The sequence below is a fragment of the Agelaius tricolor genome, unplaced genomic scaffold, assembly GCF_023055355.1.
Source record: "Agelaius tricolor isolate 1412-34295 unplaced genomic scaffold, bAgeTri1.0.p SCAF_55, whole genome shotgun sequence".
NCBI classification, from domain to species: Eukaryota; Metazoa; Chordata; class Aves; order Passeriformes; family Icteridae; genus Agelaius; species Agelaius tricolor.
In genome coordinates, this window is record NW_027269315.1 from 558,344 (window position 1) to 574,397 (window position 16,054).

General features: G+C 64.4%; 2 protein-coding genes across 5 annotated transcripts; one reads left to right on the forward strand and one right to left on the reverse strand.

Annotated features, from left to right (window-relative positions):
- Positions 1-952: 952 nt before the first annotated feature.
- RARG (retinoic acid receptor gamma) lies at positions 953-9,605 on the reverse strand. 3 transcript variants are annotated; one of them, XM_071455966.1, is made up of 8 exons: positions 8,924-9,602; positions 6,389-6,534; positions 5,680-5,821; positions 5,111-5,265; positions 4,121-4,297; positions 3,350-3,554; positions 2,819-2,977; positions 953-2,133 (listed from the first exon to the last, which is right to left on the reverse strand). In XM_071455966.1, exons 1-8 carry the CDS (start codon positions 9,042-9,044, stop codon positions 1,958-1,960), a joined length of 1,281 nt encoding a protein of 426 aa, XP_071312067.1. In that variant the 5' UTR covers positions 9,045-9,602; the 3' UTR covers positions 953-1,957. The 3 variants fall into 3 exon arrangements, with proteins under 3 accessions (XP_071312067.1, XP_071312068.1, XP_071312070.1); XM_071455967.1 differs by lacking the exon at positions 6,389-6,534 and having other exon boundaries at positions 5,699-5,821; positions 8,924-9,605; XM_071455969.1 differs by lacking the exon at positions 6,389-6,534 and having other exon boundaries at positions 8,924-9,005.
- A 2,546-nt stretch (positions 9,606-12,151) lies between these two features.
- MFSD5 (major facilitator superfamily domain containing 5) lies at positions 12,152-15,822 on the forward strand. Of its 2 annotated transcripts, none has more exons than XM_071455963.1 (2): positions 12,152-12,710; positions 13,268-15,822. In XM_071455963.1, the coding sequence occupies exon 2, from the start codon at positions 13,292-13,294 to the stop codon at positions 14,606-14,608; it is 1,317 nt and encodes a 438-aa protein (XP_071312064.1). In that variant the 5' UTR covers positions 12,152-12,710; positions 13,268-13,291; the 3' UTR covers positions 14,609-15,822. The 2 variants fall into 2 exon arrangements, with proteins under 2 accessions (XP_071312064.1, XP_071312065.1); XM_071455964.1 differs by having other exon boundaries at positions 12,193-12,278.
- Positions 15,823-16,054: the final 232 nt, after the last annotated feature.

The following is a 16,054-nucleotide window of genomic DNA, read 5'->3' on the forward strand; positions in this document are numbered from 1 at the left end:
GACTGCTCCAAGTGGCAAGAGAGATGAGTTTGCGCCCCCCCATTTTTCTGCCCTGAACCCCCTTTCTGGGCCTGCAGGAGTTTTTGGAGGGGCCCAAATTTTGGGGACCTCCCCCAATGACACTTCAAGAAGGACTTTGGCTCTGCTGAGCCCATTCCCCCAAATTTGTGGGGCCCAGGGGGGCAGTTCGGGGGCTCCGGCAGGGTTGGGGTGCTGGGGGAGGTTGGGGGATTCTGGTGGGAGAGGTGGGGGGGGGGGGGGGGGGGCGGGGGGGAACCCCAGGGTCCCCCACCTGCGAGGGCTCCCAGCTCCCTCACACCCCCTGGCTTCATTTTTGGGGTGTTTTGTTGGGATTTAGGGTTTAATACAGTTATTTTGCTATGGGGGGGAAGCGGGGTGCAGCCCTGGGGGGGGGAGGGGGGGCGGGGGGGGTCACTTTTAAACTGTAGATTTTTCTAAGGGTCCCCAAATTTTGTGTCCCCCCTTTCCACTGTGTCCCCCCAGTTTCCCCCTCCACTGTGTGTCCTCCCTCCTCCGTTAGGGTTTATTTAAATAAAAACTTGGGTTTTTGCCTTTTTTAACCCCAAATTTAAGTCCTTTGGGGAGTGAGGGGGGACCCCAGAACCCACTCATGCCAAACAAAGTCAGGGGAGATTACATTGGGACTGTGGGGGATTTAAATTGGGGAGGGGCACAGAGGTGTCCCCTCTTTATAGCTAGGGGTAGTCCCCGGGTGACCCTCTTATTTTGGGGGGTCCTCCCAATTGGGGAGGGGTCCTCAAGTAGCCTCTTTGTCCCTGGGGGAGTCTCTAAGTCAGAAGGGACCCCAGGTACCTCCCCCCCTCCCCCGTACCCCAGGGGTGCCCCCTCACCTCAGGGGGGGTTCCAAGGTTCCCCTCTCCCCCCAAGTCACCTTTACAGCCCCCCCGCCCCAAATTCATTACTCCCCCCAAAATTTCCATAACTTTATTTTGCAAAAATAGAAAAGTCCCATGTCCCCCCTGAGCGCGGGAGGGGGTGGGTGGGCTGTAAACATGGCAGGGGGGCCCCCCAAAAAGGGGGGAATTAGCAGGGTGCAGCAGCGGGGGGGGCCCTGTTCTGAGGGGGGCCCGATGTAAACGCAGAGGAATAAATAGGGGTGAAAGTGCAGCCCCCGGGGGGGTACCCTTCTGTGTAGTGTAACAGGCTCCCCTTGAGGGCTCTGCACCCCCACATTCAGGGGGGCAGTTGTAGGGGGGCCAGTAAAGCCAGACCCTACAATCCAGCCAGGCTGGGGGTAACAGAGATTTGGGAGGGCAGTTGGGTCTGGGGGGACCCCCAGGATTTTGGGGTCACCCTATGGCTTGAGCCCACCCCGAAATGGGGGGAGGTTGTGGGGGTCACCTTGTGTCCCCCATCTTTGGTCTCTGTAGTGTTTGGGGGGCCACCAGGGGAGGGCAGTTTTGGGGTTTCCCTCCTCACCCCAACAGCATCAAAAAGCAAAACCCACAAGCAGCCCCCCACCAATATAAACAATGTGCCCCCAGATTTGGGGGGTAGGATGTCCTGGGGGAGAAGGGGGGTGTGTCCCCCCTCGCAAATCCACCCTGTGTCCAATAAATAAACCATGGGGGGGGCACCGTGGGAGTGTCAGGCATTAATTTGGTGGGGAGATGCTGGGGCCCCCAACTCTCCCCCCCCTCACAGCCCCCCCAGTACAAGGGGGGGGTGGCAGCAGGGTCTGAGGAGGTTTTGGCGTGAAGCTGAGGTTTGGGGGGTGCCCCCAGACTCCCCCAGCTTAAGGCAATAGCTTTGCTCTGTCAGTCTCTGCCCCCTTCCCCAAATTCGGGGGGGCACTTTGGGGAGCTCCCCCTCCCTGGAGCAAAAGGGAGGAGGAAGGCAGCTTCCCTGGAAGGCAGCTCTGAATGTCCCACCCCACTGGGGATGGGTTTTGGAGATCCTCCCCGAGCTGGGGGGGCTATGGGGATGTGGGGGGGCCAGGGGGACTGTCCTGGGCAGCAGGAGGGTCTGGGGCCGGGGGTGGTGCGTCCCCCCCCACTTCGGTGAAGATTTCGGGGTTCTCCAGCATTTCCCGGATCAGGGGGGGCATCGGCCCCGGGATCTCCGTGCGCAGGGTGATGGCTCGTTCTGCCCCTGGGGGAGCCAAAATGTCAACACCCCTGAAGGCCTTGGGCCCCTCCTGAGAGATGGAACCCCCTTCCAAAAAATGAGCTTCAACACCCTCTCAAATGTCAACTCCCGCCCAAAACCCTGAACCCCCAAAACCTTGTACCCCTCCAAGACCTTGAACACCTCCAAAATAAGCTTCAATTGCTGCAAAGCCTTGCTGCAAACCCCACAAGAGATTGAATCTCCCCCTGAGGCTTTGAATCCCACCCAAAAATGAACTTCAATGCCCTCCCAAATGTCAACAGTCCCCAACTTTCAAAACCCCGCAAAAGCTTCAACGCCTTCAAAACCTTGAACTCCCCAGATACCCTGAACAACCCCAAAATGAGCTTCAGACCCCACCACCCCCCCCACCCCCCCCCCCCCCCGCACTGCCAAAACCTTGAAACACCCCCAGGACCCTCAACTGTGCCTCCCTGAGAGCTTCAAATCCTGTGGTGCCAGGGGCAGGTTTGGGGGTGTCCTGATGGGTTTTGGGATCCTGGGAAGGTTTGTGGGTTGTCCTCTTTGGTGGTGACTTTGAACAGCATTTGGGAAGATCACTGTGGCTAGGGGGTTTTTGGGGGATCCCAAGGGGGTTTGGGGGGTTCTGGGGTCCTGGCAGGGTTGCTGCAGTTTGGGGGGCCCCGGGGATCTGGGGGTTGCTCACCCTTGGTGCTGATGCCACGCAGGTCAGTGATTTTGAGCAGCATCCGAGGGAAACGCTGAGGCTGCCACGGGCGCCGGCGCCGGGCATAGACCCGGAGAGCCTCGAGCAGTGGCTCCTGCAGCCGCTCCACGCGCCGGGGCTGCTCCAGCTCCATCCGGTCTGGGGAGAGAGAGAGACACCACCTGCATAGACATCGTCCCCATTTCCCCTGTCCCTGCGTCCCCATGTCCCCACATGCCCATCTTCTGGAGATCCCCATCTCCCCCCACTATCCCCTCATGTCCCCACTTCCGCAGTTGAGCGGCCACAACTCAGTCCCATGTCCCCATGTCTGCCATAGCCCTGATACGCTCCCAACGTCTCTGCAATGTCCCCCAAAACCTCACCCTGACAGATGAGGCAGATGGCACTGGGCAGCCCTGGCTCAGTCCCCTGTCCTCCAATGTCCCCCACGTCCCCACCCCACAGATGAGCAGCCCTGACTCAGTCCCCTGTCCCCCCCGTGTCCTGCAATGTCCCCCATGTCCCCACCCCCACAGATGAGGCAGATGGCACTGAGCAGCCCGGTCTCGGTGTCATCGAGCTGCAGCGGCAGCAGCTGCCCCGCAAAGGCGAACACGAGGTCGGTGAGGGGCCCGAACCCCGCGTTGTGCATCTGGGTCCGGGTCAGCGTCAGCCCGTCCGAGAACGTCATCGTGTCCTGCTCTGGCGTGTAGCGGGTGCAGATCCGCAGCATCTGCGGGGCAGGGACCCCAAAATCACCAAGGGGCACCACAATACATCCAGGGACACCAAAAATCCCTCCAGGGTCACTGAAATCACCCAAGGGCAATAGAATCCACACAGGGACAATAAAAATCCACAGAAGGGCCTGAAAACACCTCCAGGGACACCAAGAATCCACTCAGGGTCAGCCCATCCCATCACTGTGTCCTGCTCTGGAATGAAGCAGGTGCAGATCCACAGCATCTGCAGGGCAGGGACCCCAAAATCCACCCATGATCTGCCCATCTTGGAGCATTGTCCTGTCCTGTTCTGGCTCTGCCACAGGACAGACACAGCACTGGGTGGGGGTCGGGGTCAGGGACACCCCAAAACAGCCCAAGGTCACAAAAAGCACCTAAGGGACCATAAAGTTTCCCACCAAGGGATCCTCAAACCCACCCAGGCCCTCCCAGGAGACCTCCCAGCCCCTCTCCAGGATATCTGTCTGTGGGGAGGCGAGGTCAGGACCATCGTGGGCCACCCCAAGCCCCTTCAAGGAGCCCCTAAGCCCCCTGAGGAGCGCCCCCCAAGCCTCACCAGGATGTCGAGGCAGGCAGCCTTGAGCAGAGTGATCTGGTCGGCCATGCTGAGCCCTGTGAAGCCTGGGAGCCTCTTGGCAAACTCCACGATTTTGATGATGCACTTGGTGGCCAATTCGCTGAACTTGTCCCACAGCCCCAGGTCCAGCTGCACCCGGTGGTCAGCGCTCGAGTTCTGGGGGCACGGGGGGGCCACAGCTGTTAGGGGACTGTTCAGGAGCCCCTGGGACCCCCTGGAACCTCTGGGACCCCAACCCCAGCACCCTGAACTTGTCCCACAGCCCCAGGTCCAGTTGCACCCAGTGGTCAGTGCTCAGGTTTTGGGGACGATGGGCTCAGTTATGGGGGTTCAGGGTGGATTGGGACTCCCTGAGACCACTGAGACCCCCATCTCAGTAACCCCCAGCCCCAGGTCCAGCTGCACTATGTGGTCAGTGCTCAGTTTATGAGGGACACAGGCTCAGTTATGGGGGTTCAGGACCTGCTGGGACTCCCTGGAAAGTGCTGGCACTCAGTGACCCCCAGCCCCAGGTCCAGCTGCCCCCCTTACTCAGCAGCTGAGTTTTCAGGGGTCAGGGCGTGCAGAGACCCCGCTCTGAGCTCCAGCATTAGAGTCCCTCCTACAAGTAACCCCCAAACACCACCCACGACCCCCAGTGCTGTCCCAGTGCCCCCCTACCACTGAACTTGTTCCCAGCCCCCCCCCCTAGGGCTCAGCACTTATGGTTTGGAGGGATCAGGAGGGAACAGGGACCCAACTGTAGGTGTGAGGGCTGGGATTGGGGTCACCCCCAAAGGGACCCCCAAAACCCCCTAAGGACAGAAACTTGGTGCCCCACTCCCTCTGAACATGTCCACAGTCCCAACTGCCCCCAGTGCTCATGTTTGGGAGGATCAGAAGGGAGCAGTGACCCTGCCCCAGATCCAAGGGCTGGGGGAGAGTTGGGGCCCCCCCCCTTGGTCCCCCCAGACCCTCAGCCCTGCTCACCGTGGTGTACTTGCCCAGCTGGCCCAGGGAGGGGAAGGTCTCCTGGTGGGCTCTGCTCACCCTCCGCACCAGCTCAGCCAGTTCGGGGCTCAGCTCATCCCCACCCAAATCCTCCTTCACCTCCTTCTTCCTCTTGTTCCGGTCGTTCCGCACGGCTGGGGGGGTGGGATTGGGGGTTGGGGGCATTGGTGTGTCCCCTCAGATCCCTCTCAGGTGGGGTTTCCTCCCCCAAAAATCCCCCATGGGACAGGAACATCCCCACCATGAGCATCCCCAGAACCCTGGGACCCCTCAGCAAGGCTTTGGGGGAGGGGTTCTCAATTTTAGGCAACTCCTCTGCAGGACCAAGGCGGGAAAGCCTCACATCCAAGGGGGGAAAGCCTCACAATAACAACACAATAACAAACTGTGGGGAAATACCCACAATCCCCTCCACCACCCCAAATCCTCCCCAAGTCCCTCCCAAGGACAGGAACATCCCCAGGCCCACCGCGACACCACCAGGGCCCCTCAGCAATGTTTGGGAGGGTCCCCAACTTCGGGGGACCCCAGCCCAGACCCCCTCGCACCTTCCTTGGACATTCCGACCTGGAAGCACTTCTGGAGGCGGCAGAACTGGCAGCGATTGCGGGTGACCTTGTCGATCTGGCAGTTGCGCTCCCGGTGACACGTGTACACCATGTTCTTCTGGATGCTCCTCCGGAAAAACCCCTGCAGTGGGAAAACGGGGAGTCAGGGCACCCCCAAACTGGGGGCACCACTATCACACCCCCAGGGATCCCAGTAAGGCTCCTCGGTGGCTCCCCAGTATCCCAGGATGGGGCACAGGGCTTGGGGAGCTCCCACTTCCCCAGGGGGTGCCCACTGACCTAGGGAGGAGTCCCCATCCCCCAGGCGTGGTCCCACTCGCTCCACAGGGTCTGTGATGTCCCCAAGTGTCCCCATTACAGCTCCCCAGTGCTTGGGGGATTCCCACTCTCCCAAGGGGTCACCATTCCTCAGGTGGATCCCCCCTGCCTGCGGCGAGCCCCTTTTATTGGGGCAGGTCCCCAGTGATGCCCCCTCCTCCAAGTGCTGGGTCCCCAGTGCCCCCCCTCCCATCACAGGGTCCCCACTGCCCCCACCCCCAGGGTTTCCAGTGTCTCAGGGGGTCCCCAGTGCCCCCCCGCCAACGGTTTCCAGAGCCTCAGGGGGCCCCCCCTGCCCCCCCCCCAGGGTTTCCACTGTCTCAGGGGTCCCCTTGCCCGGGGGGTCCCGGGACCCCCGGCTCCCCCGCACCTTGCAGCCCTCACAGGAGCTCACTCCGTAGTGGTAGCCAGAGCTGCGGTCACTGCACACGAAGCAAGGCTTGTGCACGCGGGGCGGGGGCGGTGGCGAGGGGGGGCCCGTGTCCCCCAAAACCCGCCCAGGGGAGGGCTCCAGGGCTGCGGGGGCAAATGATGGAGGGAGTTAAACAGCCCCTCTCAACCCCTCTCCAAAGGGGCCCCAGCCCACAACGGGGGCTGGAGGAAACTGAAGCACAGGGGGCTTCAGTGTGATTTTGGGGGTCTCGCTGTCACCTCCACGGCCCTAAAACCTGAGTTGCAAATCCCCAAAATCGGGGCTGGGGGGCTGAAATCCGGGGGTTCCACCATGGGTGTGGGACATATCAGTGTTCATCCTCTCCCCTCTGATCCCCAACACCCGGCGTGGGGACGTACCCAGCTTCCCCAAACCCCAAAATCCGGGAGAAGGGTCCCCAGCCCCCTCAAATCCCCCCCTCGCAGTGCCGGGGGTGACACAGGGGGGAGGGAAGAGCCCCCCGACGCGCAGCCCGGGCGGCAGTGGGGGAGGGGCGGCTGGTTTCAGATTTTTTTTTGGGTACGTTTTGTGTGTTTTGCTAAAAAAAAACCAAAATTGCTGAAATTGAGGAAATTCCGGCCTCGAGCAGCGCGTTTGTAACCGCGGGGGAAAGGGGGAGCGAGGGGACCCCGCCCAGCGCGTGCCACGGGCACCCTAAAATAACCCGGGGGGGCGGGGGAGGACCCCACCCTAAAAAAAACGAGGCCGAAATTGGGGACCACACTCCGGCCCCTGTCACGGGGACCCACCCAGGCGCACCCCAGGTTTGGAGAGGGCTGGCTCTGACCCCCAACCCCCCCCCCCCCCCCCGCATCAATACTGGGGATTCCCCGCGGAGGGTTGAGGCGGGGAGGGGGTTTCATTTCGGGGGGCACATTTGGGGGACCCCCACCGTGCGTGTTTTCTCTTAAAGTTTGATTTTTGAAGGGGGAGGAACCCGAATTAAAGCATCCACGCCCCAAAAAACAGCGCCCCAAAAAACAGCACCCCAAAAACATCGGCGGGGGCCACGACTCTGTGGGGCCCCCAGTTTTCTGGGGTCTCCGCGCTCCAAGGGGCAGTCTCCCATCAGGCTTAAACTGGGGGAGGTGGGGGGAAGTTCCTCCGCCCAGGGTGGAATTTGGGGGGGCCACGGGGGTTCTCCTCAAAACCCGGGGGGTGACGCCCCCCCCGCCCTGCTGAAAAGGGCCCCCTCCCCCCCGTCCCCACGCCAAGTGGGGTTCGGGCGGGTTTGGGGCAGCCCCGCAGGGGTTAAAGTGCCACATTGGCAGCGCGGGGGGGACGCGGGGGGACGCGGGCGCGGCCACGACTGGAACCAGTTAGGCCGAGGAACTGGGAGGGGGGAGGACACAGGAGGGGGCAATGCACCACTGGCATAGGTGGAAGGCGGGAAATTAGGGGCGTTTTAGGGGATTCTATCCCCTCCCACCCCGTTTGTGCCCAGATGTACACGGTAGGGTTCCTGTGGAGCCCCCAGGACCCCCCTCGTGAGTCCCCCCAAAACTGGGTGCCTCTTTCTACCCTCACAAAGGGGTCTGCGACTCCCCGAAAAGAACAAGGGTCGGGGCCCCCGAGCCCCTCCAAAGCAGGGTCCAGGACCCCGACCTCCCCAAAAGTGTCCTGTGTGGTCCATGTCCCTGTGCCCCTCCAATACCGGGTCCCCATTTCTGACCCCCAAAGGGCTCCGGGACACCGCGACCTCCCCCAAAAACAGGCTCCAGGTCCCCCGAGCCCCCAAAGGGGCTCCCCCAGTGCGGTCCCCGCGTCCCTGTGCCCCCCCCCGCCACCCCGGGTCCCTCCTGGGGGGAATTTGGGGACGTCCCCCCCTTACTCACTCGCCCCCCGCCGCGCGCACGCCCCCCGGCCACCCCCTCGCGTCATTCCCGCACACGCCCAGGCCGCTCCGGCACCCACGCGCGTCACTCCCGCCACCCCCGCGGCACCCCCGGGTCACCCTCACCCCCCCTCAGGAGCGTTCACACCCTGGGACACGCTCGCACCCCAGCTCCCGGCACACCCACGCACCCACCCGCGGACACGGGGCCAACCCCACGCCCGCCCCGACACGCCGCCTCCCGCACACGGGCACTCGCTGGCACAGCCGGGCTCACTCTCGGAGACCCCTCCCCACGGCCCCGATCCCCCACGCTCCCCACACCCACTCGCAGCCGCGCCCCCGCCTCTCCCGCGCAGTCACCCCCGCGGGGGCACAGCCAGCGCACGCTCACGCTCATTTGCACACGCACTCGCACGCCCAGAGGGTCTCCCGAGCACCCCGAGCACCCACTCGCGACACGAACACTCCCCACGCACCCACCGCGCGCCCCCACTCGCTCTCACACCCGTTTGCACGCTCAGTTCACACCTGGCCGCGCTTCCCCGCCCCCCCCAGCCCCACACACACTCGAGAACCCTCCCACCCCTCGGGCGCTCCCGATCCCCCTCACCCCTCGCCCCCGGCCCCCCCGGTACCTCTGCGGGCGGGGCCCCCGCAGCCGGCGGGCACCGGGACCCTGCGCAGGGCGCAGCCCCCGCGGTTCGTCACGTCGTGCAGCCGCCGCGGCGCCGCCGCCGCCTCCACGCAGCCGAACATGGCGACCCCGGTCCCCCCGGGCCCCCCGGGCCCGCCGCGATCGGTCGCGATCGGCCCCGGTCGCGATCGGCCCCGAGCGGCCCCGGAGGGTGCGGCTGCGGGGGCGGGGCCTGAGCGAGGGGCGGGGCCTGAACAAGCTGGGGCTGGAAGGCTAGCGGGGAATGGGGCGGGGTCTGGGCGGGGCTTCGGTGGGAGGTGGTGAACGGCGACGGGAAACGGGGCGGGGCCTGGAGGGGCGGGGTCGTTTGGAATGTGAGAGCTGGAGTATAGGCGGGGCTTAAATGGGCGGGGCTAAATTGGGAACAGGGCCGGGGTTGAGACGGAGGGGCTTGGAAGGGGAGGGGCCTGGAGTGGCCGGGCTGAGCAGGAACGAGGCGTGGCCTCAGGGATGGGCGGGGCTGGACGGGGAATGGGCGGGTATTGGAGCAGAGGGCGCGGCCTGGGGCGCGGGCACGCGGTGTCTCGTACACACGTGTCATATGTGTCACATGGTATCAGGCGTGTTTGTTCCCTCCGTGTGTCCTCCCTCCCTGGGGGGCACCCAGGCCCGCCCCCTGTCTCCCCCAACCCCTCCCAGTCCTCCCAGTCCCCGCGTCGTTACGCCCTCCCCAGTCCCTCCCAATTCCACGCCGTGCACTCCCAGTCCTCATGTCATCACCCGTCTCCCCAGTCCTCCCAGTTCTTCCAGTCCTTTCCAGTTCCCTGTCACTACCCCAGCCCTTCCTAGTCCCTCCCAGTCCCCTTGTCACCCCTCAATCCCTCCCAGTCCTACCAGTTCTCCCAGTCCCCCGCGCCATCTCCCCAGTCCTTCCCAGTCCCTTCCAATCCCCTTGTCACTTCCCCCAGTGTGTGCACTGTGGACAGGTGTGTGCCAGCATGTCCAGGTGTGTGTGAGCATATCCAGGTGTGCACAGGTATGAGTGGGTGTGCACAGCTGTGTCTGGGTGTGCAAGGGCTGTGCCAGCACTGCCTGCCCGACTGCATTTCTGGGGCTCTGCAGGAGTAACACACCTGCACACGGGATCATTGCACAGCTCACACACCTGCACACAGGATCATTGCACGTGTCACACACCTGTACAGAGGATCACTGCACAGGTCACTGCATGTGTCACACTTGCACACAAGTTGATCACATGTAAAGAAAGGCATGTCACACATCTGTACGTGGGGATGATCACATGTCACTGCGTGTGTCACACACCTGAACACGGGATGGTGAGGTGTCACTGTGCGTGTCACATACCTGTACATAGGATGATCACATGTCACTATGTGTGTCACAGACCTGTACATGGGATGATCCCATGTAACTATATGTGTCACACACCTTTACACAGGATGGTCATGTGTCACGCACCTGTACATGCGATGGTCACATGTCACTGCACGTGTCACACACCTTTACCCAGCCTCCAGTGAGCACACACATGTCTGGGCATGAGGACACATGTGCAGGGTGTGTCCCTGCACGTCACACGCACGCACACACGTGTCCCCATGTCCGGACATGCGTGTAACCCACCCCCGCCTCTCCCCCCGTGCCGGGAAAAGGGGAGGGGAGGGGCTGGAGTGGGGGAGGGGCAGGAATGGGCTCATGGAAAATGTTTTGGGTGGAAATTCCTCTCCCCGCCCCTCCCCCACTGCAGCTCAATGGCCCCTTTGTGCAGCCCCGGCCCTGCCCCCGCCACGCTGGGACCCCCCCGTGTGCCTAGCCCAACCCCCGTGTCCCCCCGTTTGTTCTCCCGTTTGTCCCCCCATGTCTCCCCACAGCCCCCATGGCCCCATAATTTCCTGTGAGCCCCAATCGTGTCCCCCGTGTCCCACATGTCCCCAACCTGTGTCTCCTCAGTAACATCCCCCCGTAATCCCCATGACCCCCAAGTCACCATAACTCTGGGTCCACCCAATCGTGTTGCCCCATGTCTTTCGTGTCCCCTGTGACCTCCCCATGTCCCCAGGGTCCCGTGTGTCTCCCCATGGCCCCCGTGTCCCTTATGCTGCTGCATGCCCCATAACCCCTTCCTCCCCCCAGTCGTGTCTCCCCGGTGTCCCCTGTGCCCTACCATGCCTCCATAATCCCGTGTCTCCAACCATGTTCCCCATGTCCCCTGTGCACCCCTATGTCCCCTGTGTCCCCCCAGCTGTGTTCCCCATGTCCCCGCACATCCCCATTTCCTCCATGTCCCGAACGTCCCCCATGTCCTGTGTGTCCCCCCATGTCCCCACATTGCCTCCAAACTCATGTTCCCTGCCCTCAATTTTCTCCATGTCTCCCATGTCCCCTGTGCCCCCCCATGTCTCCTGTGCCCCCCTGCATCCACTGTGCACCCCCATAACCCCTGTGTCCTCCTGTGCTCTCCCGTATCCCTTGTGCCCCATCGTGTCCCCGGTGCTCTCCCATATCCCCCTCCCCACTGCACCCCCCTCATTCCCCCTATCCCCAGGTCGCCCCATGTCCCCCGTGTTCCCCCACCCCCCATCTTCCCCATGTCCCCGGTGTCCCCATGTCCCCTGTGCCCCACTCCGTGTCCTCATGTCCCCGTGTCTCTCACCCACGGGTGCCGCCACGTGCCCCCCCCGCTCCCCCCGCTCAGCCGCTTTGCCCGGTAAATCCCCGGGGGGGGCGTGGGTTGCGAGGGGGGAGGCTCGGCCATGGGGCTGGGCTGGCCGCGACCCCGGCCCCGCCGGCGCGGGGGAACGTCCCCGCGCTGTCACCCCCCCTGTCACCTCCCACCCTGCTGCGCCCCCCCCTTCTGCTCCCCGCCCTGCCCCTTCTGCTCACCCCCCTCCTGCTGCCCCCAGTGCCACCCCCCGCCCTGCTGCGCCCCCCCCTACTGCCCCCTGCCCTGTCACCCTTCCTGCCACCCCTCCTGGTGCCCCGCACCCCCCTGTCCCCAGTGTCACCCCCCACCCCAGTGCTTCCCCCAGTGCTTCCCCCAGTGCTACCCCCTGCCCTGCTGTCCCCAGTGTCCCCCCCTGCCCTACCACCCCCCTCCTTGCGCCCCCCAGTGTCACCCCCCTCCCTGCTGCCTCCAGTATCACCCCCCGCCCTGCCGCCCCCCCTGCTGCGCCCCCCCCGCCTGTCCCCAGTGCCAAGCCCCGGCCTGTCCTCCCCCGTGTCACCCCCGATGCTGCCCCCCCCCGCGCCGCGTCCCCCCCCGGCCCCGCCTGAGCCTCAAGTGAGGGGGGCCCGGCCCCCCCGCGCCGCAGCGCGGACCCCCGGAGGCGGCGGTGAGTGAGGGGCGGGCAGGGCAGCCCCCGGTACCGGGACACGGAGAGGGGGTTCCGGGCGGTTCCGGGGGTACCGGGGGGGTTTGCTCGAGGCTCTTCGCACGAGCTCTCTGAGGGCGCGGGTCCCCACAAACCCCCCGCGGCGTGTCAGGGGGCGGCTCTTTGGGCTGGGATGCCGCACACCCCCCACGGGGGGTACAGTGGGGGACACTCGGGGATCTCCGCAATCCCTCGTGTGCTGTCTGAGGGTCCCTCGGGGGGTCCCCACCGGTCCCCGCGGGTCTCTGGGTGTCTCTGTGGGCACCTGGGGGGCCAGTGCGGGAGGCCTCTGTCACGTGACACGGGCCAACATGGCGGCGCCCATGGGACCGGAAGCGGAAGTGGCTCGGCAGAGGCGCCGCGGAGCAGCTGCGACGCCGGCGGGGCCCGGGGGTATGGAGGGGACCCTGAGGGACCCACGGGTTACCGGAAGGGATGGAGGGGGTTTGGAGGGTCTGAGAGGTGTCTGGGGGCATCCTATGGGGCAACTCTGGGGTCGGGGTGGGGGCTATGGGAGTGGAGGGGGTGCTGTATGGCTCTGTAGGGGGTATATGTGGGAGGCTTAAGGAGGATTTGGGGTGCGAGGGTCCTGTGGGGGGGTGTGGGGGTTCTATGAGGGTCTTATGGGGAGTCTGTGGAGGTTCTATGTGGGGCCCGTGGGAATCTGGAGCTTGGGGGGTATGGGGGGTTGTGGGGAACTCTGGTGGGGGTTTGGGGTCTGTGGGGGTTCTGTGGGGCCTGGGGGGGGGGGGGTCTGTGTGGCCTTGGAGGGGTGGCCTGTGGAGGAGCTGTGGGGGACTGTGTGGTGTATCAGTGATGCTGGGAGTCCCTGTGTGGTGGGGGGTCCCTAGGGAACCCATGGGCTGTCTGAGGAATTTGGGGCACCTGGGTGGTGCCTTGGAACTCTCCCAGTTCCTCCTAGTGATGATCTCCCTTTTTCCCTTCCCCAGGCCCTCTTGAGCCCCCTCCCCACCATGTTCCTGCTGCCCTGCTCTGCCCTCGCCCTCCTCCTCCTCACTTGCCTGGCTCTGGAGCCGGCCCCGCGCCGCCCCCCGCCCTCCAACCCCGCGTTCCGCAGCTTCCAGCGGCAGTTCCTGCTGGGATACCTGCCGGCGCTGGCCGCCGACTGGCTGCAGGGCCCGCTGCTCTTCCAGCTGCTGCACAGCCGGGGCTTCCTGCGCAGCCAGATCGCCGCCCTTTACTCCTGCGGCTTCGCCTCCAACGTCGCCTTCGGCCTCGTTTCCGGGGTTTTTGTGGACCGGCTGGGCCGGAAGAAGTCCTGTGTGCTGTCCTCGGGGCTGTGCTCCGTGTCCTGCCTGCTGCAGCTCTCCCACGATTTCCTGGCCCTGGCGGCCGCCCGGGTCCTGGCAGGGCTCGGCACTTCCCTCCTCTTCTCCGCCTTTGAGTCCTGGTACCTCCATGAGCACCTGGAGCGCCACGACTTCCCTGCCGAGTGGATTCCTGACACCTTCTCCCGCGTGGCGCTCTGGAACAGTGGCCTGGCCGTGGCAGCTGGCCTGCTGGCCTGGCTGCTGGCCGAGGGGCTGCTGCTGGGCCCCGCGGCCCCGTTCCTGGCGGCACTGCCCTTCCTGGCTCTCTCGGGGATCTTCGCTGGGAAAAACTGGGATGAGAACTACGGGAAGAGCCGGCCCTGTGGGAAGGCCTGCGGGGAAGGCCTTCGGGGCCTTGTGTCCGAGCCCCGGGCGCTGTTTCTGGGGCTGGTCCAGGCCCTGGTGGAGAGCATCCTGCTCATCTTTGCCTTCCTTTGGACGCCGGTCCTGGAGCCGCACGGGATCCCGCTGGGAATCGCCTTCTCGGCGTTCATGGCCGCCAGCGCCGCGGGCTCGGCGCTGTTCCGGCGCGGTGCCACCGGGAGGCTCCGGCTGCAGCCGCTGCGGCTCCTGCCCGGCTCCGTGCTGCTGCTGGCGCTGGCGCTCGTGCTCCTGGCCCTGCCGCTGGACGCCCCCGGCGACTTCTTCGCCGTGCTGCTGCTGCAGCTCTCCTGCGGGATCTACTTCCCGGCCATGGCGTTCCTGCGGCGCCGCCTGGAGGGCGGGGGTAATGCGGCGGGAGGAGCGCGGTGGCTGCGGCTGCCCCTAGGCCTGGGGGTGGCGCTGGCACTGCCAGCGCTGCCCGGGGACCCCGCGGGGACACGGGCCGTGCTCGGGGCCGCCGCCCTGGCGGCGCTGGTGGCGTTGGGGGCAGCCGGGGGGGTCCTGGGCACCAGCCGTGGGGACGAGGGGCTGAGGGTGGGGGACGAGGGGCTGCTCGAGGGGGACACTGGGGAGTGACAGGCACACTGGGACAGGGACACTGGGACAGCTCAGCAGCGACACCTGGCTCTGATGGGGACACTGGGACAGTTTGAGGGGGTCACCAAGGTGTGACAGGAACACTGGGCTGTGACAGGGACACTGGGACAGCTCGATGGGGACAGGGGCACTGGGACAGCTCGATGGGGACACTGGGGTGGGACAGGGACACTGGGACAGCTCCATGGGGACACTGGGGTATGACAGGGACATAGGGGTGTAGTGCTGGGGTGTGACAGGGACATCAGGACAGCCTGATGGGAACACTGGGGTGTGATAGGAATGGGGATGCTGGGGTGTGACAGGGACAGCAGGACAACTCAGTGGGGACACCAAGGTATGACAGGGACACTGAGATATGAGAAGGACAGAGACACTGGGATGTCACAGTGACAGGAGCACCGGGCCAGCTCAATGGGGACACCAGGGACACAGGGACAGCTTGATGGAGCACTGGGATTTTACGGGGACAAGGACAGTAACACCTATCTGGGACAGGAACACTGGGACAGCTCAACAGGGACACCAGAATGTGACAGGGTCAGGGACACGGGACGAGCCCATGGGGTCACCAGGTGGTGATGGGTTCAACAGTGTGACCCCTGTGTTGAGCTGTGAGTGACAGAAACACCCCATGGGGACACTGAGCGGTGAGGGGTCACAGTGTCACCCCACAATGGACTGTGGGTGGCTGGGACACCCCTTGAGGACACTGAACTGCAGTGGGTCACAGTGCCACCCCATGATGGACTTTGGGTGACTGACACTGGGACACCCCAATCATGACAAGGAACTGTGACAGGTCACGGTGTCACCCCCATGGCTGAGCTGTGGGTAACAGTGACACTGGGACACTGCGATGGTGACACAGAGCTCTGCTGGTGACCCATTACCAGTGCCATCCCCACAACGAGCTCTGGGTGGCAACATGGGGACACCCCGAGGTGACACTGAGCTGGGACAGATCACGGTGTCACCCCCATAACGAGGGGATGGGGACACTGGTGCACCCCCAGGTAACCCCTGGGCTGTGACAGTCACAGTGCCACCTCCCCCACGGCACAGCAGAGGGGACATGGGGACACCAGACCAGCTGTGGCCTGTGACCGACCCCGTGTGCTGTCATGGGTGTGGGGGTGTATTAATTACTTAATTAATTTCTAATAAACCCACCCAGTAGAGGTGTTTGTGAAGTCCTCCTCCTCCCCCCTGGGTCTGGGGGACCCTGAAACCCCCCTTGAGCGGCCCCAGTTCAAACCAGTGACTCCCAATCCAGCCACATCTCCAGTGTGAGCACAGCGCTGGTTTGTCCCCAGGCTGAGCCCCTCAGTGCCCCCAGTATCCTCCAGTTCCCCCAGTCCTCCCAGTAACCCCCCCATCCTCCCAGTTCCCACCTGTCTCCCCAGTTTCCTCCATTCCCCCCAA

Coding starts and splice junctions, on each gene's coding strand:
- RARG (XM_071455966.1), bottom strand. CDS start 9,044: ATGTTCGGCTGCGTGGAGGCGGCGGCGGCGCCGCGGCGGCTGCACGAC. Junction 5,822..6,388: donor GCTCCTGTGAGGGCTGCAAG/GTGCGGGGGAGC, acceptor TTCCCACTGCAG/GGGTTTTTCCGGAGGAGCAT. Junction 5,266..5,679: donor GGTCGGAATGTCCAAGGAAG/GTGCGAGGGGGT, acceptor CCACCCCCCCAG/CCGTGCGGAACGACCGGAAC.
- MFSD5 (XM_071455963.1), top strand. CDS start 13,292: ATGTTCCTGCTGCCCTGCTCTGCCCTCGCCCTCCTCCTCCTCACTTGC.